General features: G+C 43.9%; 1 protein-coding gene across 5 annotated transcripts in view; it reads left to right on the top strand.

Moving 5' to 3' along the window:
* camsap1b (calmodulin regulated spectrin-associated protein 1b) overlaps positions 1-25488 on the top strand; it is a 32506-nt gene extending 7018 nt beyond the window's left edge. For 3 of the 5 annotated variants that reach the window (XM_076271240.1, XM_076271241.1, XM_076271242.1), the window contains 16 exons: positions 2708-2970; positions 8479-8640; positions 9972-10052; positions 12125-12266; positions 12965-13104; positions 13207-13303; positions 13574-13751; positions 14583-14674; positions 15544-15616; positions 16225-18550; positions 19777-19913; positions 20935-21206; positions 22310-22412; positions 22564-22685; positions 22767-22885; positions 23219-25488. In XM_076271240.1, coding sequence (XP_076127355.1) covers positions 2708-2970; positions 8479-8640; positions 9972-10052; positions 12125-12266; positions 12965-13104; positions 13207-13303; positions 13574-13751; positions 14583-14674; positions 15544-15616; positions 16225-18550; positions 19777-19913; positions 20935-21206; positions 22310-22412; positions 22564-22685; positions 22767-22885; positions 23219-23512 — 4601 coding nt within the window. In that variant the 3' untranslated portion in view covers positions 23513-25488. The remainder of the gene's footprint in view (positions 1-2707; positions 2971-8478; positions 8641-9971; positions 10053-12124; positions 12267-12964; positions 13105-13206; positions 13304-13573; positions 13752-14582; positions 14675-15543; positions 15617-16224; positions 18551-19776; positions 19914-20934; positions 21207-22309; positions 22413-22563; positions 22686-22766; positions 22886-23218) is intronic. The other 2 variants (XM_076271244.1, XM_076271243.1) reach the window with 2 other exon arrangements.
* Positions 25489-25810: the final 322 nt, after the last annotated feature.

Here is a 25810-nt window from a genome sequence, read left to right as displayed (position 1 = left end):
CTCGACCGACGACCTGACAAAAAAAAATAACATAGGCGCCAATCAGACCTTCAGAGCTAAGGCGAGGCTACAGATTAGCGTTAGGTGTCGCTAAAGAACTCTCGTACTTAACAGTAATTGCGCATTACATTAATTAATCCGCACGTGAGTATTATGTATTTTTATACCGTGTATTCTCCGTGAAAATTCATGCACCGAACCGTGAGGCCCGTACCGTTTCGGTTCAATACGAATACATGAACCGTTACACCCCTAGTACCAGAGTATCAAAATAGAATCAACCACTAGGCTTGTGACTCTTAAGTATTCTCTTCGTATATCCGAGAGCTTTCTAGTGCAATTAAATCCTTATGGGTTGTCTGTATTAAGGTTTAAATCTGTTGTTAAATCTCAAATGAAGTGGGCCAAGCTTACATTTGTTTGATTTGAGTCTGAATTTCAAGGCTAGACCTATCCTTCAACAGATCACACGTTTTCTCCGGAACACAGTGCCTCCAGTGATCTTGATGTAGCCTAATTTGCACTGATAGCCCCAGCTCCACACAGTGTTGCTGTGTTGGCACTACGTCTCATCTCAAGCCCTGGCTGGCAGTGGAGGCCCCTGCATTGTTTCCTGGTATACCCCCTTGTGAGACTCACGGCTCAGGCTGTCATCACTGGCTGCAAGAACCTGTCATGTGTGAGACCAGTGACCTAATTTTAATCCACCAGTTGTGTGTCTAATGAATATTTAATTGGAAATGCTCATGTCATGGCTGTGCACTTTGTGGGCAGCACATGACAGAAATGTGTAGTTGGCCTACGTACAGTTGCTGGATAAACTTGTTGTGATGGTTAGAATAAAAAGATGCTGTTGTTTGGTGAAACGAGTGAGAATTTTCACGCAACCTGCAAACAAGCGTGCCAATATTCAGCAGTATGAACACAAATGTACTATTTCATATGTCGTGCAGCTCTGTGAGTGACTCACAAGTTATCTAAATAACCAACATAATTTGGTGAACATCGTCCAAATTAAACTTTAAAGTAGGCCTGTACCCTTGGATTTCCAAGATATCGCATGTGAAAGCTGTGCTTTCATACAGACAATAATTGGCCATTGTGGAGGGCAAATTATCCGAGGCTCTCTGCATTTCTCAAGAGTTGCCCTGCTTCCCTTGACCCCTGTCCGTCCGACTGTCTGTACCTATTGTATGTGACAGGCCAATTTGCCCTCAACAAAGGCCTTTTAACGGATTATGACCCGCATTATGGCTGCAAACGACAGAGTAGTAAATAAAGCTTAAGCTCAGGCTATGCATGAGGCTCCAAGCCCTCTAGAACACATGAGATATATGGTGGGAATTTTCACTTGCACAAAGAATTTGTATATTTCGGCCTGTTGTAAAGAAAAATTTGTTCAATGTAGCATGGTGCATGGTGAATATTTTGAACATATTTTTTTTCTATATGGTCATTGTGGATAAGGTTTTCAATGAATGACCGTAATACTGGCCTAATTTATCAACTTAGTTAGTAGGGCCCTAAAGGACTCAGTCTAGATGACCTTGCTTTCGTAGTTGCTAAGCTAAATCAGGGTATCATCTCTGGGTTATTCTTATTTGTACTAATTTAGGAGGGAAGCCTTCATTTAATCCATTTGAGAATACTAGATCAGAGGCTGCCTTGTCGGATGTCCAGCAAACTGATTTGGTTACTTATCTGATAAAGGATGGACAGCTATTCCTCTGTATTGCTTTCTTTTGGGTTTTGCATGACCATCAAATCACTCTGTATTGCTTTTTTTGTGGGTTTTGCATGACCATCAAATCAGATCCTATTGTTTTATTAAGAGCCAATTTTGTTAATGACCACCAGTTTTAAATTTGACTCAGTCTTTAACATATTCAACTGATACTTGGCCATTTGTTACTTTAGTGTTTGTGAGCGTAGTGTATGAATCTGAATCATTCATTTAAATATCAGGCCCATGTAGGAAGCAGGTGTTTGGGCATGTTGCGTTGCACTAGCACAGACAAGAACGCCTTGACTCGTAGTGTTTTTCCATGATTCAGCTGATTGACACCCGGTGGAAAGATCTCTGCAGTTTATAGTGTGTTTGTGTCTGCTAGCCCATCCCTTTGTGGAACCCAGCCCAGTCAGTCCACTCCCCCTGCGGGGAAAATGTCCCACCTTCCTGTTAGTAAGCTGGCGATCTCTCTCACACACACACACACACACACATGCACACACACACAGGAGTGTGAGTCCAGCCTCAGCCAAGCCAAGTCTTTGCACCTCACAGCACCAGTGTATGCTTCCCCCTCAGCTTCATGAGTTACCCTCCTGCAACACACCATCACCATGAGACTCTTGACACTTGGTTGTTTGTCTGCTGCACAGTGTAAGCTGATTTGTCAGAGCTGACAGGTCGTGCCCCCTGACTCACTGGGTTCAGTGCAGCTTTGGAAGGTGTGATTAACAGTCAGGAGCCCCAGGCTACTGATGCAAATGTCTGTCTGAGTAATACACTCGTAATATTTGTGTAATATTTTTCTTTTCTTTTGTGGTAGAGAGGGGTGTTATTCTGTTTTTAATCAGGAAATGCATAGCAGCAGTGGACCCACTAGTGATATGACACTGTTGCTTACTGTCATAAGATGTATGTTTAATCACACAAGAAAACTGACTTTTGGATGATCAACTGTCCTTTCCCTCTTCTCTCCAGACAATATCCCAGAGGACCTGCGGGACCCGTTCTACACGGACCAGTATGAGCAGGAGCACATCAAGCCACCCGTGATCCGGCTGCTGCTCTCCTGTGAGCTTTACTGCCGTGTCTGCGGCCTCATCCTCAAGGGCGACCAGGTGGCATCGCTGCAGTCGCACCTGTCTGTCATCCAGGCGCTCTCGCGCAAGGGCATCTATGTGATGGAGAGTGACGACACGCCGGTCACCGAGTCGGACCTCGGCTGCATGCCCATCAAAATGGTGAGCTTGAACCCACCCACAAAATACTGGGTACCATCATGTGGCAGTCTTGTTGTAGTGCTCTTGCTCTAAACTGCCAGTGAAACATTAGGTGAAAAATCTGCATTCCTGTTGTGCAAAAGTGTAAAACGGTCCATGTACACTGGAGAGCTACTTATTGAACCAGTTGGACCACATAATCGAAGATGATTACCGCACTGAAATGTCACATTCTACACGAGGGAAACACATACAATAGGCATGTTTTGTTTATGCACGATTGCCTTTATGAATTCCCAATAGCATAAGATACAGGGTTGCCACCTTGTATTCTTCCACTCATGTTTTAGAACATCCATTTAAACCTACAGTTTTTGTTGTTGTCAAATCAGCTTAAAAGATCATGTGCCTTTTGTAAGCCAGCCTTGTTGACAGTGTAGGCTACATAGTTTCTCAGCAAGCATCTTCTTGTAACCAATCAGAAGTCTAGAGAATTCCCAGTTCAATTATGGCAATCTATGAGAACAAAGCTTATTAGCTGAAAGGATTGAGTATGGGAGTGGATAGGACTCTTGAAGTTGTTGGCCGCCCTGAGTCGGATGATTGCAGCTTTACCTTTTGGTGTTTCCTGGTTGTTTCTCTGAATCTTTGTAGAAATAATAGATATTGGAAGCCAATATGTAGCCTATTTTTTTGTCTGAGTTGATATGAGTATAAAAAGAAAAGGGAAGATTGGCACTGGCAACACATTGCAAACCTGGCCTCTGAGATTCAGATATAAACATGAAAAGTATTTTCCACAGGAAGGTTCGCATGGATGGGGTTATGCCAGCGTGGGCTTCAGATATGATGCCATAAAAATGTGATAACGTGTCTGCTTAGCTCTGCAAATTTTGACATGTTAGGATTTCAAATCTCTGGGGTAGACCCATAAATATTTATCATTTCTAGATGGCTTGCCATCTGGGAGTCCATATGGACATCCCAGGCCAAAAGTGGTGGGTGGGGACAAAGTGGGATGGGTGCCACCATTGCTTCCCAGTGTGCCCTTTGCCTCTAATGTCTTGAGCGGTATGATGATGTCCACAGATACTGTGTCAAGAGATCACAGAGATTTCATGTATGCAAAGTATTTAGGCTAACCTTTGCTGTTAACCTGAAAAGAGCTCACAGAGATTTCATATGTGCAAAGTATTTAGGCTAACCTTTGCTGTTAACCTGAAAAGAGCTCACAGAGATTTCATATGTGCAAAGTATTTAGGCTAACCTTTGCTGTTAACCTGAAATTTTTTTCCAGTCCAGTATGAGTGTTGTATTGGAGAAGTGTTGACAAGGTTTGTTAAGACTATTAACTATTAGTTTGAGTTGCCTTTTCCTTTGTACCAGAAGGACACATGCTTCTATTGCTGCTTATTGGACCCTGATGCACACAGATATGGTGACCGCTTTGAACAAAACACAACTTTTACACAATTACACTTGAAGGGCAACTTTTCAATCTTGCATTTCGGTTGAATTTTGATGCACAAACACTATGTGTGAGAGACATGAGTTAGGAATCCTCAGGCACCAGGAATGAATGGAGAGGGACTAGTAGGGTTGGCAGGTGTAACAGGGTTGAACTGAAGATGTTCAGTGTGGAGAACTCTGCCAGCTTCCGTGTAATTTAACCTTTTAAGATGCAAATATCATTGAATCTGGATGAGGCAGTTTTTCAGTGACGATAAGATCTGCGGTAACGACATGAATTTCCTTTTCAGAGTACAGTGTGTTGTGTTGTTATTTAATTCATAGAAGTTTAAAAGATACAGTTTCTATAGTGATTGTGAAATATTTCTAATTGTTATTGTTAGTGCATTGTTAGGTCAGGTAGCCTAGAGAGGAATAATTCAAATTGACGTCTTAACATTACTAACTCTAGATACAGTTTGTACATCAGTGTAGTGCAAAAGTTTTCACATACATGGTAATTTTACAGTATTCACTCACCATCCTATTTTGTTTTAATGACACAGGCTAGATCAGTTTTGGCCTTCATTTTCTGCTTAATTTTTAAGTTAATTTTGCTGTTTTCAGTCAGTTTAAGATCACCGTATGGTCCCCCCCCCCCACACACACACACACACTCTGTGCAACTCTTAAGGGTTATTTAGGACATGGCCATCGATCAGTTATTGGATGTCTGCAATGCACATCCCAGTTGCAAGCTGCAGCCCCAGCATGTCCTGCTTTCACTCAGGCTTTCTGCTGGCCTGCCATGTGATGTCCAAAGGCTGCCTACTTAATCGCTGGTCTCAAGCTGATCAGGCTGCAGCTCCAGCATGTGAGACTGTGGTATCTGCTGCAGCAGCACTTTTCACAGTCACAACAAGCCCGGCATGAGTTGCTGTTATTTTGGTATTGCATGTGAGGACTGGATTAATGACCATGTTCAGTGCACCTACCTCAGAGGCAGAAATTAAGTTTAGTAGATGTTCACATTTTAAAGGCACTGACAAATACTACTAGGTGGTGAAATTCCCCATCCACTCAATAGTAAATCATTTTGTATCTGAAATCTACCAGCGACTTTTATACAGTATTTCACCAGCATGTGGCTTGTGCTAATTTCCATCTCTGACACGCCTATGTACTAATGTTTTTTTTGCAAACACAGCATATGTTTGTGAATGAAATAAGGCCAGGAGAAGTGCCAAGATACTAGCCTGCTTGCTATTGGATAGACTACTTGAAGGGAGCACGTGTTTGATTGTGCCACCTGTGCTTGATGGCATGAGAGATCTAATGGATGACATGGAGCTGAATTGGGGAATTGGGGATTATAAGTCCTATTTTTTCCCCTTCTGGAATTTAAGAAAGAGAGGCAGAGTTAATAAACCTAGAAGAATAATTTAAGTATAAGTATATATACTCTTTTGATCCCGTAAGGGAAATTTGGTCTCTGCATTTATCCCAATCCGTGAATTAGTGAAACACACTCAGCACACAGTGAGGTGAAGCACACACTAATCCCAGCGCAGTGAGCTGCCTGCTACAACGGCGCTCGGAGGCAGTGAGGGGTTAGGTGCCTTGCTCAAGGCCGTTTCTACTGGTCGGGGTTCGAACCGGCAACCCTCCGGTTACAAGTCCGAAGCCCTAACCAGTAGGCTACGGCTGCCCTCCAATTTGTCCTGTCTGTACACGATGTGTGGAGATCTTTTAGAAATATGTTGGTTCTCTTATGAAATGGCTGATACTGTTAATTGTCTGCCCCTTTTATTGTAATTTCTGATCTTTGATACATTCACAAAAATATGTACAACTTAGTGTCTTGGGAAGTTCATGTACAAGATCGTGTGTGTGTGTGCATTTGTGTACTTGTAGAGCCCTTGTGACATCAGATCAGATGACCGACTAAAGTTCTGGGAATGATGCCACAACAGAATTAAGCCTCAAAGAGTTTCAGAGCCTTTCAGAACTTGAATGAACTGGTTTGAGTTTGGGTGTAGCCTGTGTGAATTCAACAACTAATGCTTCTAAATTCAGTGTTTACACAGGTGGGGCGTTTTGTCTTTAGAAAAGTCTAGATGGTACATAATAGTCCTGTACAGCAAGAGACGACATACTTACATTAACAATATTTACATCCATATTTTTAACTTTGGACTGGATAGCTAAAATGTTGATGGAGGAGTTGAGTCTTTATTCAGACTAAAAAAATGTCTTACTGGACCTCTGTGCTTGTTATCTTTGGTAGGTGAAAGCTTCTCCCATTGTTTGCGGAATCCCATTAGTGTCCATTTGTGAAAACTCCCCTTAACTTTACTGTACCTCCTGGCTCTTCCCATACTGTTGCCAATGAGATTGAATGAACAAATGAAAAAAAAGGAATTAATGCCTACTACCTACAAAGCTATTGTCAGCATTGCAGATAATTGACACAAAATCTAAAGACACATACTCTGTACAGGGCTGCAGCTAACGGTTATTTTCATAGTTGATTAATCTTTCAATTATTTTCTCGATTAATTGCTCAGTGTTTCCCAAGATTATGTCCTGTAATGCCTTATTTGCCTTATAAACGAAAGATATTTAGTTTACCGTCATAGAAGAGATAGTAAAGTTGAAAATATTCAATCAACTCTATTCAATTCAAGAATTTTGAGGTAGCTTACTTAAAATTGGAAAATGACACACACTGATTACCAAAGTAGTTGACAATTAATTCAATAGTCAACAACTAATTGATTAATTGTTGCATCCCAAGTTGCATGTAAAATGCCTTAAGTTGTGCCGAATGTAATAGGAAGCCTACGTGTGCCTATTTGTCCAGCTCAGTCCTTGCTGATGATATAGTCTCTGGGAATGATGCCCTTCAGAAGATGAGTCGATAGAACTTTTTGAGGAACCCTCCAATCTATGACCAGAGGGGGTGGCCAAGTGTGACTGCATATTTGTTTGAAATTTACAACAATGGCAGCAGTGCAAGCACTACATCAAACAATACAAATAATAGAAACAATCCAAGCAAATATTGATGAATTAAAACTTGAGTGAGAAGAATTTCTAATATTATTCCACAAGATTGTCGTCTAAATGCCAACAGGATTTGTGAAAAGCCTTATGTGTCAGCTTGCACTGTTGGTGGGAATGTGGGAAGTATAGCAATCCCTTAGGCATAGTGGTCGATGCCACATAGTGGCAGATGCAGTGATGGGGAAACAACCCTAACGGGGTGTGGCCGGACTTCACTCAAAAAGTACATTTTAATCTAGTTGTACCAGTTGTCCTTTTAGGCAAGTCCCTCCACTTGGAGGCCATATTGCAATGCTTGTTGGGCCCTTATCGGGCATCTATTTCGGCAGAAATGGGCGTGCGCAAGGCTTTGTGACGCCAACCTTGCTCCAGCGGCGAGATTACAACACATGATTTATTTACAACACACCACATGATTGGCACAATGTATTCACTGTAGTCGACTTTTTTGCAGCGGAAAGGGCGGGATATGTGTAGATGACTGCCATATTGGCGTTACAAACTAACCTCATGCATTTCTATGGATGATTTTTTGAGTGCTGTGTTTCCTCGTTAGAATGTCTCTAGTTGTACCAGGCTAAAGCTCACTCCTTGATGTTTGAAAAGGACCTGCAGGGTTGGGTTGCATTTAATCTTTCTTCCTGACTTCCTCCTCCGTCTCCCTCACCTTGTCTGTATTGTGCACATTACACATTTATATTTCACGAGGGCTCACCTACAGTCATGGCTATTTATACCAAGCTATTTTTACTATTTGGAATACCCGAGAAGATGGCAGCAGAGATTCCCCAAGTGCAAGCATGGATTGAAAGTATGATAGTGTTTGTATTCTGTTAGTGGTGTGTGTGCCTCTTTGTCATCACACTTTCCTCCCACGTTTAAATGATTGGATTTGAGCCAATTAGTACACTAATTACTCTCGGTTTACTTGTCTGAAGTGTTTGCTTTTGAAATCTCCTCAGTAGATTAATGTGAAGCTGATCACACACGTCTCTGTTTTCGTGCCTGTTCCAGAGTTCCCATATCCCGATGATCGATGCCCTCATGATGGCCTACACTGTGGAGATGATCAGCATCGAGCGGGTGGTGGCCTGTGTCAAGCGCTTCTCCACCTTCAGTGCCTCCAAGGAGCTGCCCTTTGACCTCGAGGATGCCATGGTCTTCTGGATCAACAAGGTGAGCAGCAAGGGACCTTAGACTCCTACTGATGCCCATGGATGACTTTCTTTAGGATTTTATTTGTAGTTTGTAATAACATGGTACTTAACAGTACAAATACATCTTGGCTTAAATGGACTTTCTTAACCTGCTATGGCACCATCAAGTAGAGTGTAGATGGGATTTCAAACCCATTCTCTCCAGTGTTGAGCCACATGTTGCATAATAGTGTTCACCACCAAGACCAATCCTATTAGCACTCTACTTAATGGGAGTGTTTTTACAACACCAAGGTCAAGCTTAAGATCAGAGGTAAAGTTAGGATGGCTGGTGGCATACAAGGCAAGATGTTTTTGGATTCCTCTGTATCTTGAAGTATTACCCTTCCAGACATCATTTTCCTATATTGCAAGTGGTACAACAAAACTCCCATGCATTGTTCAGAGTTGGTGAAGTGTCATTGTGTACTTCACCGATGCAGTGCCCAGTTCGTCTTTTTAACGGAATACCCAGACACTGTATTTTTTTTTTTCTTGGAAAAACTTTCCAATGCCACCCACTGTTCTGCTGCTGGAATGCTTTACTGGAATTGGTACTGAAAACTCCTCTGCACCCGCCACATAGGGGGACAAAACAAATTAGACAGAGCAACATGGAAATGTATGGAGACAGCTGGATTATCAGGTAGTGTTGCAGAGTCTGTCTGGTTTAAAATTAGTCTGCGCTGCTCTTGCCCAGCTATAATTAGCTTATCTGGGGAATCAGGATGGCATGCAGTGGATGCCTGGTATTGAATGGCCTGTTGCATTAACACACTCCGTGTACAGTACAGCTTTCACCTGAGAGTGCAGCCCTGATATCTTCAGACACTACGTATTGATGGTGTCCTGTCCAGCGGAATCTCCTTTTGGTTGATTTTCCATCGGTGCTGGAGAACACACTGTTGGGTGCACTGTCATAGTTACCCGGTTTGAACTTAAGGGCTTGCAATATAGGGCTTGGCTTTTCTGCATAATTACATTACATTCAAGCATAATGAATATGTCTATTGTTTCTGTTACAATGTAAAGGCCTGTAGGCCTATCAGTCATACAGATTGCCACTTCCGGGATTCATGTGAACGTTTTCCTTGTTGGTGATTCAAAGGGAATTACTTTAAAGCGACAGTTGGGAATTAAGCCCACTGGGCTCTGTAGGTTATCCCCTGGATGATCAGGGTGGGATTTATTTCCCTTCACTGGTATGGAACCTTGTTTTGAATGCAGTAAAATTGAATTGTCTGTGTAACCAGATGTTTTGACTGAGGTAGAGGTGTTTTGACTAAAGTTAGCGTACTGTTTTGGTTACAGGTCAACATGAAAATGAGGGAGATCTCCGAGAAGGAGGTCAAAGTAAAACAGCATCTTTTGGAGTCGCCAAGTCACCAAAAGGTAAATCTGCCGTCTCTGCATGGACGACTGCTGCTGTATTATTGTTTTTTTCTTACTGCCAATTTCACAGATCTTGGGGGCTGAACACTGTTGCTTCACTCTTTTTATAATAAAATAAAAATAAAAACAAACCTCCCTCTCCCACATTACTCAGCTGACTATCCCTAGCAAATATACTAATATTTGACTCTTCCTCTGCCGCTGTTTGTAGGCATATTTTGCATCTTCCGAATGACGCCACTTTCTAAACTGCTCTCTTAATCTCTGAACGCAAATCAGTCCTGCCTGTTCAATTCTCTCTGACACTATCTGCTCCTCTCCTATGTCTTCTCCCTTCCAATACCTCCCTCTTCCCTTGCTACTTGGATAGTCTCCCTCAAAATGGTATTGGAAACTAGTACCTGTAAGTTGGCTGCTAGTTCCTCCTCTCCACCTTCGCACGTAGTGATGTATCTGTCCATATTTGTACAACCACCACCACAAGCACATTCTTGGCTGGCAGCGCTTTGGAATTATCCCTTATTTTGGGGGTTGCCGGGTGGGGCCTTTCACTGTATCTGTGTCCACAATGGTCTGTGCCAACTTTTTTTTTTTTTTTTTTCCCCATTTCCTTTCCTCGTTCTCAGTGTTCTTTTTTTTGTCCATGTGTTGTGTGTCATCCAGCCTGATTTCATGCTTGCTCTGGCCCACTGCATGTTGGAGCCTGTGGAACTGTCTCGCGTGGTACAGTACACCACTCATTGCCATTCACGTTAGCCCTCTCAACTAGACCTGTGTAGCTCAGGCTAGTTTGTAGTTATCTGTCGGTGTATGTTAGCTGTGGTTTTAGACAGATCTGTCAGTTCATGTGTGGTCATCCATTTGGTGTTTTAAACTAGTCTAAAAGGTCATCTGTTTTGTCTCTGGTTCTCTTGTCTTAAAGGTAAAGGAACATATAGCAGATAGTTATGTTTGTCTATTTGAGCTGTGATATCTCCTCATTCTGTCTTTGATTCTGCCTCGGTTTAAAAACACAGGATAAGTGCATGTAAAAAGAAAATAGAAAAATTCCCCTCACTGAATGAAAAACAAATCCATTACATGGTCTCATTTAATATGATTGATTCAGTTGAAATCACTCACTCACAAATTACTTGCTTTCACTTTTTAGTCACTTCGTTTGTTTGTTTATTTTTGTTTTACATTGAAGCATTTCTGAAAATACAGTGGTGAAGTACCCCCTTGTCACAACGACTAGTCCTCACATTTGTGTCTAATATGAGCTTCAATTTCTTTTGTTGTACACTTGAACTTAATTTACTCACTGCCTTTTCATGTTTTCTTCTGCCTTTGCTTTCTTGCTGAAATCCTTGTTTTTACAGTCTGACAGAAAGATTACACAAGTAATGAACTGGGCTTCCAAATTAAACATCAGACATATTTCATTTGGTCACATAATAATATTTTAGCTGACAGTTGAAAAGCCTTTTTTCCTCAAAAAGGAAGAGAATCTAAGAAATCACAACCTGTGGCATTTGAATTACACCAGAATTATTTATCCCAAAGTTCAGACTGTAAAAATGAGTTATTTGTAGGTTTATTGCTTTATAAGTCACCACACTCTTATTAAATATTTAAGAGCACATGGTATTTTTGTTTTGCTACACTTGCTATGACATTGGGTTTCTGTTTGGTTAGTTGTCTAGTATTAATTTTGAAACTGCTTTTCCAAATTATTACTAGACATCACTACTGTGCTTGAGTATCGTTTTCTTTAAAGACCTTTCTCCTTTCATGATGCTCTAACAGTTTGGAAACTGAGAGCAAGTGGTCTGTCAGATTTCCTCTTGTTCCTGTAAAGGTCGTGGAAGTTCATTACCAATCACTTTTATGCATTACTCTTTTAGCATCAATCCATAATGGACAAGCCCAGTCATAGCTACAAAGAAACCAAATGTGCTGTGTACCACGATCCCATCTAGTTTCCCACCATCTCGATCTGGCATCCCACTCTGTCAGATGAGATGGCAGCGGCTAAACGCTGTGCGGACCGGCCTCAGTAAATGTGTGCCCTCGCGTCCGTTCCGGTTTAGGTGCGGTATCGACGGGACCACGCCTCGGGCCGACAGATGCCCTACTTTCCCCTGGTGGAGGAACTGATGAGAGATGTGTGCGATGGAGCAGCTCTGCTGACCGTGGTCCACTATTACTGCCCCAACGTGATGAAGCTGGACGGTACACAAATGCAGTTCTATTTGTTTTTGTTTCTCATCAGAACCGTCCATATTTGTCCATTGCACTGGCTGCTGAATCATTCTCCCTTTGACTGCATTAGGGGTGGCAGTGAGTGCCATAGTAGGCCATGTCATCTGCAGATTTGCATCATGGCCAGCAACAGTCTAAATCTGATTTGATGGTAACTGCTAAATCATGTCTGCGTCTGGCAGGCAGTCAGAGCAAACAACCACAGCGGAAAAACGGCGCTGAGGCCTGAATGCAAGCATTGTTTCTTGCCAGGATTACCAATTAGAGGAATTCGGTCAAAAATCATGTTGGCTGGTTTACTCTTGTTATCCTCTTCCTTCGAAAAGGATAAGGTGTTTTAAAACAAGTAATCAGCTTTATAAGCATTATGTTATTGTGCTACAGTCTCAGTACTATTGATACAGGGCTCAATCATTTCCCTGTGTGGTCACGGTTGTTTATTACTCAGCATATAAACAGATTTCATTGTTACATCCATAGCATTCTTAACAAGTTCTCTTTTATCGTCAGTTTATCAATATGTGGATAGACCTGAAATGTTCTAAAATATAATATAAATTATAATATAAATTGGTTACTCCCAGACATGCTGCTGACCCAATGTTCATTGTACCGTTTTGGTTTCTCTCTGTTCTCTCTCTTTTTTTTTTTTTTTTTTTCTTTATCAGATATTTGCTTGAAGGAAGTGACCTCGATAGCTGACAGTCTGTATAATATCCAGCTCCTGAGGGAGTTTGCCACTGAGTACCTTAACAAAGGCTTTTATCTGACACTAGAGGACATGCTTTATGCACCGCTTGTCCTCAAAGTAAGTTTCTCACTCTTTGTTTTCTACATTAGCCCATTCTCTCTTGTAGACACCTCTTGTCTTAGAAGCAGCAATACTAAAGCTTCTTTATTCATTTCCTAGCATAATGTCATGGTCTTCATCGCTGAACTCTTCTGGTGGTTTGAAATCGTCAAACCTGAATTTGTACAGCCAAGGGATATCCAAGAATCCAAAGATGGTGAGGGAGTATGATGTTTTGTTACATCACATCCTGATGTCCAGAGTTGCTCTGTATAGTCGTTCATACCTGTTGGTAATGTTGACAAATACTTACATTGCCTGTATTTTTATTGATTAATTTTTATTTATTTTTTCAGGCAAAGATATGGTATTTCATGTTACATAACTGTAGAAATGAAATCCTAATACCATCTGATTTGGCTTACTTCATCAATTTATCTAATTCACACCTTTATCCTCACCTGCTGTCTGGTCTGTCTCGATGCAGCCCGCTCATTGGCTCAGCCCAAGAGCCTCCGGCCCTCCGTCCCCATATCCAACGCCACCAAACGCAGCTTCCTGGTCACACCTGGCATGGCCGACCCAGCGCTTCCTGTTCAGAACTGTGCGGACGTGTGTAACAGGTATCTCCTGCACCCCGAAGACTCTAACCCTCCGTCTAGCCCGTAAGTCTTCTGTGCTGCTCTGTGTTATGTGTGGGCCCTCCCCCCCCCTCAATCCGGATTGAGGTATGGCTTGTGGTGGAATTATTTTGGTGAAGGTTCTGAGTGGACCACTGAGTGATTGCATGAAATGACCTCTGACCTCAGCTGTTTTAACTTCAGAGCAATCCAACTGGCTTAGCTAAACTCTGACTCAAATGTCACTTGGAAGGGTTAACATAGATCTGTTTTCTAAAAGCAGAGAGAGCCTTATTTTCTGAACTTCTCACACATGCCCTCTAGTGGTATAACCAGTCCGTGTCTGTTTTGAGGAGAAAAGGGAGGATATCAGCTTTATGAAGCAGCTCCTTCAGTTTTTCTGACCCATGTTGAGAATAAAAGGAAAAGCAAAATTATTTTGTTCTAATAAGTTTTGTGTAAAATATGCTGTTGATGAAATAAAGTGTGCTAAGATGCATGTGGCCTCTCTATAAGCTACTAGGTTGAATAGCTTTGGTAGCATTTAAGAACACACTCTACCCTGAGGGTTTTCTGTGAGCCTCATTATTTCAATGGTCAGAGAAATTCAGAATTAGGAATTGGCCCACGGATGGCAGTCAAAAATGAGAACAGATGTTTAAGGACAGGTTACCATTTATGTTCAAATCTTTGGCTACTCTTCGCTTCATTGGCAGCTCTTGCATGTCTTAACCGTAAAATACTCTTAACTTTAAAGACTCCTTTCCAATGAATATCCTGAACCTTGAACCAAATACACCTACATAAAACACCTTTTCCTGTCTCTAGAGTAGTGTGTGTGTTCATGTGTCTGATGGTTGTTCCTTGTTGTTCCAGTGCTAAAGGCAGCCCCAGCTTCAGCCTCCCACACCCCCTCCTCCCCCTGAGGCAAAGGCAACAGAAGCCCCAGCAGGGTGAAGACATGATGGGTAAGAGCTCCCCAAATCCCTGCAGTTGCACACCCCCAAGACCACCTTCCATCAGACCCCATAAAAAACCCCATCACAGTTAGGTTTGGCATTAGATAGGCAAGCAGATGCATGTGACTAAACACAATGTAGTATTTTTTTTAAGGGAACAGCATATGAACGCATAATTGGGGCAAGTTTATAGGAACAATGAATGATAAGAGGCAAGATTAGATTACACCTGCAACCGTAACTATAACGATAATGGTAAAAAGTACAGTTTTAAGCCTCTTCATAGTCAATTAGGATGACGACACTTGCACCGCATATTATGACGTCTTGAAGAGCGATACCGTTTGGGATCACTTCCAGATGGATTTTGATGCAATAAAAACATTACAGCCAATCAAAATCTGTATTTTAGAGATCACATCAATGATTTCCAGAGACCTCCTTTTCTTCATCATTCAGTGTGGATGTTCATATTGTTAGTTAGTTGTCTTTATAGTTAGTTATAGTTCTTTGTGTGGACAGGTCTTAAGTCAGTAAGAGGTTCTAAATGTTAATTTTGATGCATGTTGTGTTCTCCATCCCTAGTTTACTTGCAATGTTGTGATGGGAAATGCATACATTCACACACTTTTCATTTTGTTCCATTTCGTATTTCATTTTAAAACAGCGCTTTCAAGCGAAAACCAAATAGTGTGGATGCAGCCTGAGCCAGATAGCCTCAGGGCACTGTTTTGTATTAATGGCCCTTATCCTCTTTTGCACCCCTTTCTGTGAGACTGCACTCCCCCAGGTGATTCTCCCCTGGTGGTGTTGACTGTAGAAGAGGCACCCTGAAGTGTCTGTGTTTTCAGTGCCTTGTGTTCTTGCTCTCTCCTCAGGCAGCCGAATTCGCTCCAACTCGTTCACGCAAGACAGTCACAGAGGAGCAGGCTGGGCGGAAAAGAGACAGAGGTATATCGCTGCTCATTCTTATTTTCTAGAAAGGGAAATGATGAACAGTTGTTGTTGAACAGTGCGTTTGACAGTCAAGCTGTTAGAAAGAGTGTTTGATAAACAGTAAGGTAATCAGCACGTGCACACAATCAGGATGGGCTGCTATGTGGCCCTTTAAGATATTGATTGATTTTTTTTTTCTTGGGGAGCTTGTGGACACAATGTGTACACAATTTGCAATGCCCTATTGGCTTCTTTTTTTTTGGCAAATCAACTTTTGAGTAGGTCAGTGTGGTTCAAGAGTCCACAAGACTCACTACCCACTGTTGGTTTCATTGTCATCTTGTCATAGTTGTCCCATTGGATTTCAAACAACTTGGGGCCTGGCATGGCTCTGGCACATTGTGATAATATAATTATTTAGACTACCTGATTAAATATTTGTAGTACATTGCTTAAGAAATTGTGATTGAAAGTGCTGTCCTTGTAATATTGTGTGTGTGTGTGTGTGTGTGTGTGGTATTTAGTTGAAGCACAGTCTTCAGTATATCCAGAGTCTCCCTACAGTTTGTCCTGGAAATCTAATAAACCCATGACTCACCCTGTGTTTATCTTCTCGACGGCAGACCACTGTCCCAGATGAACCGCTTCCTGCTCCATTCGGCCACCGACAGTGACGTTGACATGCACTCAGGCGATAGTGCCAGTCTAACCTGCTCCATCAGCGAGGACAGCCTGGCCGCGAGCATCACCCCAAAGCACCAGGGCATCCCCAGACGCGTCAACGGCCACGGCCTACTGGGCAACGTCAACATGGTGGAGGAGGACGACGTGCAGCACCTGACCGTCGTCACCAGCGACGGCACAGTCATGGCCAACGCTGAAGCGGAGAGCCAGAGCGCAGCCCCTGCGGTGAGAACCAATTCCTGGTTGAGACAAGACGACAAGGTTTCAGATGGGGGTTTCTATCTGGAGCCCTTAATGCCTGCTGCCTTGAAACCAGCAAAAGAGAAGTCTATTAATCTGAACAAGGAGGAGGAGTCAGGGGAGCTGTGTAAAAGCTCCACCGCCCGCAGAGTAGTTGGTGGCAGTAATGGGGGAGGAGGAGGAGGAGAGCAGTCTGCATCCTTCCCCAGACGGAGAGCCACTCACAGCCTTAACCGGACCTTCACCCCCAACTCCAGTGCTGAGTTTGTTGCCCAGGCAGCGGAGGCGAACGCCACTGCTCAGTCTGAGACTCCACCCATGGCACTGAGCCAAGCCTTCAAGCCACTGGCTGCCAGCAGTGCAGAGCTCTCCCCGACCGACCGCTCCCCCGGCTTCTTCCTGCACTCCTCAGCACCAGACGACGACAAGCAGCCCGAGCAGGCTTGGGAGATGCAGTCGGACTCGGACACGCTGGATCTAGCTGATGAGCAGGAGCTCGAGCTCAGCAAGGACGAGCTGTACTCGGACAAGCAGCAGCTGGACGAGGAGGACCAGGAGTCGGCCAAGCTGCGCGAGGACATGAGCGTCAAGGAGCACGAGGACAAGGACAAAGATGGCGGCGGCGGCCCGAGCAGCCGCTGCTCCAGCCCAGGCCTCAGCAGCGTCCACTCGGCGGCCAGCAGCGTGGCCAGCGGCAGCGTGCGCATGACCAGCTTCGCCGAGCGCAAGCTGCACCACAGCCGCTTCGGCAGCAACCAGGACCTGCGCTCGGCCAGCAGCTCGCAGCGGACCACGCCGGACGGCTCGGAGAACAGCTACTCGCTGCCCGTCGTCACGTCCTGGCGCAGCAAGCGCGACCAGAGCCCGACGACGGGCCAGCAGGGGGGGAAGGACTCGGCCAACGTGCTGGCCTCGGAGCTGGTGCAGCTGCGCATGCAGCTGGAGGAGAAGCGGCGCGCCATCGAGACGCAGAAGCGCAAGATGGAGGTGCTGTCGGCGCGGCAGCGGCTCAAGCTGGGCAAGGTGGCCTTCCTGCACATCGTCAAGAAGGGCAAGAGCGACACGCTCCCGCAGCCCATCAAGTCCAGCTACAGCTTCAAGGACGCAAAGAGGCTCAACGGGGAGAAAGAAAAAGAGGCCACGTCTAAAGACGACGCCTGCGTGGACGCGCTCCGAGCCGGGGCGAAGGAGGCGGCTAAGCAGCCGGAGGAGAAAGGGACGCTGGAGTGGGCGAGTAGCTGCAGCACGCCCGTGTCTCCCGTTATCGAATCGAAGAGCTTGGTGCTGGAGGAGGAGCTGGATCTCAACGAGTGCAACCGCTCCATCGAGATGCTGAACGATGCCATCGGCAGCATCCAGCAGCAGATGATGCAGCTGTCCCTGCAGCAGGAGCTGCTGATGAAGCAGAACGTCATGTCGCCGCCGTCGTCCGCGTCTCCACTCGGGGACCAGGGGGACGTGGCCACGGAGGGGAAGTACCCCCAGGCCATCCACTTCGAGATGGCGCCGGCCACAAGTGGGACCGTGAGGAAGCCCCCGAAGCTGAGTTCCGCTCGAGGCGGCCGCTCCAAACCCTCGGAGCTCAAACTGGCCAAGGACGCCAAGCAGGCGGGTAAGGGTAGCACCCCAACACAGAGAGTGGCCAGCCCTGGGAGCAGGACCCCTAGAGCCGAGCCTGAGGAAGTCACGACGCCGGACGCTGGGAACCTGAGGAGCAGCACCCCCTTCCAGCTCAATGAAGAGGCCAACCTCCGGAAGGCTGCCTCAAAAGTTCCGCTCGGTGTGTCCTACGACAAGGGATTCCCTGACACTTTAGCAGAGTCGGAGTACGACACTCGTGACTCGGACCTAACGGAAGAATTCATGTCTGAAGAGGAGATGAGAAGCAAGGCCAACCTGATTGAGGTAGACTTGTCTGAGCTGGCCGGGGAGACGGGAGAGGAACTAACCTCCCTCCTACTTGATGCTGCTGCTGCTGATGGTGGGGATGGTGAGAAGAAATCCGGCATGGGCTTTTTTTTCAAGGTGGGTGTTCCATTCCCTGAAAGTAATATATTTAAGCAATAAGCCCCGAGAGGCCGTAGGTTACACTGTTTCTACAACAGCTAAGGGGCGTTGTTAGGCATGACGCGCTAACGGACTGCCTAAAACCCCCCTTAGCTGTTGTAGAATCAGTGTAACCTACTGTACAGCCTCGAGTGGCTTATTGCTTTTCTAAAACTGTTACTATAAATACCTGGCAAAGTAAAGGCACAGCAACTAGAAATATAACGAGTTATTCCTAGATAATCATTCTTTCACCAAGAAATATATTTCCTCTATCTGAATGGTTGCCAAGCAACGTCGAGTTATGGTAGCGCAGTAATATAGAACGAAATGCGGTGAAGGTGTATGTTTATGCTGCATTTTACAACGGCATCGAACGTGATTCAGCCAATCACAGTCAAGGACCTGAACTATCAGTTTTAGAATCCTGTTTATTATACAGCTCTTCAGAGTGCTGCAGAGAGTTCCATTCACATGGAGGTCTGTTAAATCCATGTAATGACCACTGCAAATATATAATGACCACTGTCAATGGCAATGGTGTTGGTGCGTTTGATTGACATATTTCATATCATTCTGTAAATACTTGGTTTATCGCAATAGAACTTTTTTGAAAATGAAAGTCAGTAAGTCATAGGTTGCCATGCAACATCTAAAACTTTCAAATTCTATTGGTGTGGTGAACTATTTACTCAGTGAAAGCCACGAAACATTAACAAAATAATTTTAAAACACAGAACAAACAAACCAAATAACAAACTCTTCTCGCCTTAACAAGTAGCCATATAATAAAAGACAAAATGTATCTGCCGGTCTTTTTCGGAAGATAAGTCCCTTTGCATCAGAGTCCTGTTCACCCAGTAGGGGCTTATTTTCTGATAATGACCGGCGGACAATAAATTTTCTCTTAGGAAATTTATGCTTTTATTCAGTTTGATCCAATGTCCCAGTACAATGCATTTTTAAGTGCCCGACTGCCTTAAATTTATTTCAATATACTACAGTTCGATGCTTTATTCAAATAAAAATTCGACACTTTGGAACAAAACAGCTTAGATTTGCTCAAAGTGCGTTCTCTGCCGCTTTGCTTTGTTTTGCTTTGCTTTGCTTTGCACTTTGCTGGTTTATCCCCAGTTTTCCCATGTCCATGTAGAATACATTCTGTAGCTGTAGACGTGTTCTAAGCGGAATGGTTTCCTCCGCAGGATGACCAGAAGGCTGAGGATGAGCTGGCCAAGAAGCGAGCAGCGTTCCTTCTCAAGCAGCAGCGGAAGGCTGAGGAGACGCGCCTGCGCAAGCTGCAGCTGGAGGCCGACAGTGAGCAGAAGAGAGACGAGGCCAGGTACTGTAGAATCCTGTGGATTGACCCCCACCCCAAATTTAAAGGACACACATCCTCCAACACACATACATAAACGCATTTGTATGTGTGTGTGCTTCACCAGTTGATACATGAAAGTCAAAACATTTCAGTCGATCAAATCTATTCTCATAAATTCTGTGAAAGCCCAGGGGATTGAGGAGGACACAACCCTTCTGTATTTGGTGTTTTGACATCGTCATGACTAGGCCTGTCACGATAACAAATTTTGCTGGACGATAAATTGTCTCAGAAATTATTGCGATAAGCAATAATATTGTCGTTCTGAGAATTTTCCTCGGGAAGAGGAAGACGGCCCACTTGTTGTGTTTTTTTTCCCCAACTGGGAAAACTGCAGCGGATGATTGTGTTTTAGATGCATATGCATGTTTGTTGTGTTGCCGCTTTTAATTGCGACTGTTTTCCAACAAATGCGACACACCGACTCGCACACGTTCAGTGATTCACCATAGGCATTCGGTTTAAATCCGAAATGCTCCCACACTGCAGCTGTAGCGTTTGGCTTAGAAACCAATTCCATCTTTTTTGTCTTTATTAGGCGTAGCCTACTGGAACTCGCAACTAGCTTTCTCTCTGCCTAGCGCCTACCGGTATACTTCTCACGGGGCTCTTTAGCTGCACTCTGTGGTAGGCTACGCCAGTAGTCCCGCCTCCCCACACACCATGCGACTGACCAAGTGACTGACATGAGGGTTCACTCATCGTTACTCTAAGGACCCGAGAGAGGGAGAGAGAGAGACGAGGAAAACAAACAAGCAAATGGCATTTATCGCAGCCAGAAAAATTATCGAGCTAATTTTAATTATCATGCGATTAATTGATTTATTGAATATCACGACAGGCCTAGTCATGACAATGTAGACTATATTATGACTTGTTTTGACTTTGTGACGTCTGGTTGTTGGTCGTGTTATGGTGGTTATCTATCGCACGTTCCAGTGGTTAATAGAACTGTCTGTCATGGCTGATGTGTGGTCGGCAGGCGCAAGGCTGATGCGGATCGCATCAGGAAGGAGGAGGAGAAGGCCCGGCGGGAGCTCATCAAGCAGGAGTACCTGAGGAGGAAGCAGCAGGAGATCTTTGAGGAGCAGGGCCAGGGGCAGCCCAAGCCCAAGCCCAAACCCAAACCCAAGAAGCAGCGGCCCAAATCCGTGTTCCACGATGAGTCCGTCTCCGATGGCTATCCCAAGTGCTCCCCTGCCAGTAAGCGCTCTCTGCATTTAAAACTTATGCAGATGCATTTTGCCATATTGGGTAAGAGGTTAAGTAGCAGTTTCAGTTTCATTTCACTGCTGGTTACACCCTTTAGAAATCGGAAGTGAATGACTTGTCCCCAGACCCACTTTCAGTCTCAGTTGAGATTTGAAAAGCGCTCTGGTGTTAACCAGGCTAGTGTGCTGTGTGTATATGATTGAGGAATGTACAGTGCAGGGTAGAAATCTGACTGAATTTGCATTACATCTGTTTGCTTTAACCAATAGTATGCTGCAAGATGTTTTCAACTACATTTAATTTCCCTATTGTAGTGTAACCTGCCATTTAGAAAATGTTCACTTCATTCCTGTTAATTCCCTTCATTTCTTGATAATTCTCATAGAAAGTTTCCAACTTTGAGAATTCCTGTAATTCTGCAACCCTAGTCTCAACCAATCTTTGACTGACATGAGACTAACTTGCTCTGAGTGCTTGCCACCTTGCTCTTGACATAAAAACACAATGTTTCCATGGCAACAATGTTTAGCTAGGCCTCTACTCTGCTGCTTGCAGCTATATTTATTCATGAAGGCTGAAGGCTGCACTGCTTGTGTGTCTGCATTAGGACAAACATAACCTTGGCATTGCAAGATCTATGCTCCACTGGCTGAGCTATGTAAATGTACAGCTCATAGGCATGGAGTGCAGTTATCATGTTAAGTAAAAAAAAAATCATTCAGCTAAGCAAAATTAACTAAAATATATATTCGGTATATTAGTAATAAGTTCATTACTCAATGCGTAATTATATAATATTGACGGATGGTTAATTTGCAAATGAAAGCCAAGGCTGCTGAATCATGCTGATGTAGCTTAGATTTCTCACTATGTTAATTGCTTGACCAGCAATTGTCCAGTGAGTCAGCCCCACAGTTAAGTGTTTACGGAAATTATTCTGTAGATGGGCATAATGATTCACTCAGTGGAGGTCTGTCTGCTCATGGCCACCCAGCTATCAGGCCAAGTCTCCGGAGTACAATTGCAGCCGCATTTTAAAAAGGGATCGATTTTCAGTCAGTCCAAATTTCCACTAATTCAACCCATGCTGTACTTATATTTTGTGAACCCCTCCGTGCCCACCCGTCTGTTGTATTTTTTTGCAGATGATAATCTGATCAACGCCCAGTCTGGCTCCAGCCTCTCCCTGGCCTCAGTAGCCACTACAGGGGCCGACAGCGTCAACTCAGGCGGGGCTGGGTCTCAGCGGTGAGTTGGCCTATCGATGGAATTGTATCTTTAGGTCCAATTACCGAAGATGGACGTTGATGTAGTGTCCACATCTGTTTATGGCCAGTTCTGGAGGTTTATACATTCCTAATTCCAGGCCTTGTGTTGTGTGTTTATCTTCCGTCTCCAGGGGAGAGTCTGTGGAATCATTCCCAGGCCTTAGTCGTAATTCCAGTCGAGCTACAGAGAGGGACTGGGACAACGGGTCCACAGCATCCTCAATCACATCCACGTCCATGGCTGAGTACACCGGTAAGAAAACACACTTTCTTTTGTTTAGGCTTATCAGGAAGTGAATTGTGGCCTAATATTTCCTTTTTTTTTTTTTTCCAGGTCCAAAACTCTTTAAGGAGCCAAGTGCAAAGTCCAATAAGCCGATTATTCACAATGCCATCGCCCACTGCTGTTTAGCTGGAAAGGTCAACGAACCACATAAAAATTCCATCCTTGAGGTGAGCATGTTGTCCAAAATGGCTAATTGTTGCATGGTGTGGTGTCTGTATAGATCTTTCTTTCATGGTTGACTGCTTTGTGTAAATTTCTATTGCCTTAAAAGCCATGCGGAATTGGATTAATTAATTCGGTCAGATGAAGGAAGTCTAAAAACAGCATAGCTAATGTGCAGATGCTCTGCGGAAGGCTAAATAGGCTGACGTAATGCTTCTGGGTTGCTATCTAAAGCAGAAGCTGAACTTTTTAAATGTGTGTGGTTATTTCACCTAGCCAGACGTGTTCCACTGAAAGGTCTCCTCACCCTCCTCCTTGTCTTCTCTCCATCCCTCCAGGAGCTGGAGAAGTGCGAGTCGAACCACCTGATGATTCTGTTCCGAGACGGAGGCTGCATGTTCCGGGCGCTCTACTCCTACTTCCCAGACACGGAGGAAATCCAGAAGTTAACGGGCACCGGGCCCAAGAACATTAGCAAGAAGATGATCGACAAGCTCTACAAGTACAGCTCGGACCGCAAGCAGTTCACGGTCATCCCAGCCAAGACTGTGTCGGTTAGTGTGGACGCCCTGACCATCCACAACCACCTATGGCAAGTCAAGAGACCCGGACCCAAGCGGAGCGGGAAATGAACAGAACAAACGCACCGGACAATGTGACTTGTGGAGACTGACTCCTGTACTTGTCCCTCATACTGTTGACGGATGAGAGGCGACGAGATCGATGTTTGTTGATGCTTGTGAGAATGTCTGAACCTACTAGCTCTCGATCTGACATCTGATCTGATAAAGGGTTATTGTTTGTTTTTGTTTTTGTTTGTTTGTTTTCCGTTCTTCCACTGCAGACCGGTTAGCATGCCGTGGTGGTGGTGATCATGATTTTTGTCGATAACGGTCATGATTTCTTTGTCTCCACATCGGTAGATTCCTTGTTACTTGAAGTATTTATTGCTTTTGGCACTAAGTTTTTTGGCCTTGCCCACCCTCTCACCCCTGTGCCCTCAACACCCAGTTATCAGACACACTAAACGGGGAAGAGGGGGGCAAGAGTATTTAACTGCTCTGTTCTGTCGAAAAACTGTGGATTTGTCTCTTCACTGTACAGAGTTATGCGGACAAAAAAAAGGAACTGCTCATTATACCTGGACTCACTTTCCGCACATCTTCAACGGACGTAAGGGCTCCGGGGTTGCAAATTGCAAACCCCATAACCCTGAACTCATCAGAAGAAGAAAACGAAACAGTTTGGCGACTCGCTTCACTATCTCTCTCTCTCTCTCTCGAAACCATGCTGCTTGAAAATGTCCTGGGAAAGCCCAGGCGCCAGTACGTTCGCCCTCACCCCTGGTGACGCTGTCGTCTTATTTATCCAGTGCTTTAAGAAGCTTGTCAGCCGTAGCACAGCTGTATAAAGCTCCTTTAGGGTCCGACAATAGGCCTTGGTACAAATGTCAGATGCTGTTCGTTTTGTCAGTTTGTTTGTTTGTTTTTCTTTCTCAGTTTTGTATTTACTTTCATGGATCTGATGTTAGGTAGATGTGTTACTTCACTGGACTTTGTCCTGTAAAATGGTGCACTTCATCATGTCCTAGTGCTTTTATCATGCAATGTAAGCAGAAGTAATGTCAACGCTTTCTCTCTGCTCCCTGGATATATTTCTCTCTCGTTCTTTCCCTCTCTGGATCTCTTTCTCTATCTCTCTCTCTCTCTATCTCTCTCTCTCTCTCTCTCTCTCTCTGTCTGTCTCCCTCCTCTCTTGAAAGATGCTCTATCACAAGGAGTATGTGGCTATCAAATTGAATGACCGTACCCAATATATTCATAATTCTTTTAACTTTGCCATTGTCGTGGAGTTATTTCCTGGCACGTAGAACATTCCGCTACTATGTCACCACTGCTGAATCTATCCCCTTTTTTTGTTCTTTCATTTATTTATTTTTTATTTTTTGTTTTCTTTTTGTTTGTTTTGCTTTGTAGAAGCCACATGCCGGCCTCGATCAAACGGAAGTGTCGCACAAGCACTTTATACACGCTGACTAAGTTACATGAGGGAGTTTCACTACGCGCTCACAAATATAGGCCTGTGTCAAAATTGTCTGGTGGAACTATACATGGTTTATTCAGTGCGTGAGACATTTTGAATATGTTTGTTTAAAAATGATTTGCTTGTTTGTTTCTGCAGTCATTTGGTCCTCCCAAATAATTCTGGTACTGTCATCTGACTTTCACCTGGATGAAAACTCGACAAAACAGGATTAGAAGAGGTTGTAGGTTCTTTGTTCAACTTTAACACTTAGATAGTGTCCTAACAAACCAAACACTAAGATGTAGTACTGACCAGAGCAAGCTGAAGGTCCACCAGGAGCTCTCAAACTACTGGTTCCAAAAAAGGCTTTAGGAAACTTGATTCTAATATGTTGCTGCATTTTGTTTACTTTTAAATAGGAGTTTTGTATATTAATTGTTTTATACTCACAAAAAGATTGTATTGAAATCCATCACCATTTTTAATACTGTGCTTTTCATGCTTGGTCATTTAAAAAGTTTCTTTATCATACCACTTATTTATTTTAAAAAGAGGCACTGAAAATCAATAAATATGTCGTCAATAAAACCATTTCCACCCTTTTCATTTTTCATGCTTTGGGTTGCTATTCATGTTAAGTTGCAGCTTTCAGCTAAAAGCAATACAGAGTTTTTTTGTTGTTTACATAGTACCTCTCTAACATTTCCTAAATGCAACACTCTTAAAACATGTGTTGTCCCTATCTGGACACAGAGATGTGGTAAAATCACACAAGTTGTGTTGTTTTCAACACATTCGTTTTAAGAGTAAGACTGAAGTTATACGTTTACTTTTTAGATTTGGTGTTTAGAAATTCTATAGTTCTATCTATAGTGTTCTAACTCGAGAGAGAGAGAGAGAGTACA

Source organism: Alosa pseudoharengus, unplaced genomic scaffold (assembly GCF_046254945.1).
Source record: "Alosa pseudoharengus isolate Yale_2024_CS ecotype anadromous, Long Island Sound unplaced genomic scaffold, YU_APseudo_1.1 YU_APseudo_1.1_scf_6, whole genome shotgun sequence".
Taxonomy (NCBI): Eukaryota; Metazoa; Chordata; class Actinopteri; order Clupeiformes; family Clupeidae; genus Alosa; species Alosa pseudoharengus.
Note: the sequence above shows the minus strand (reverse complement) of the source record. Positions and strands in the feature narration are given on the sequence as shown.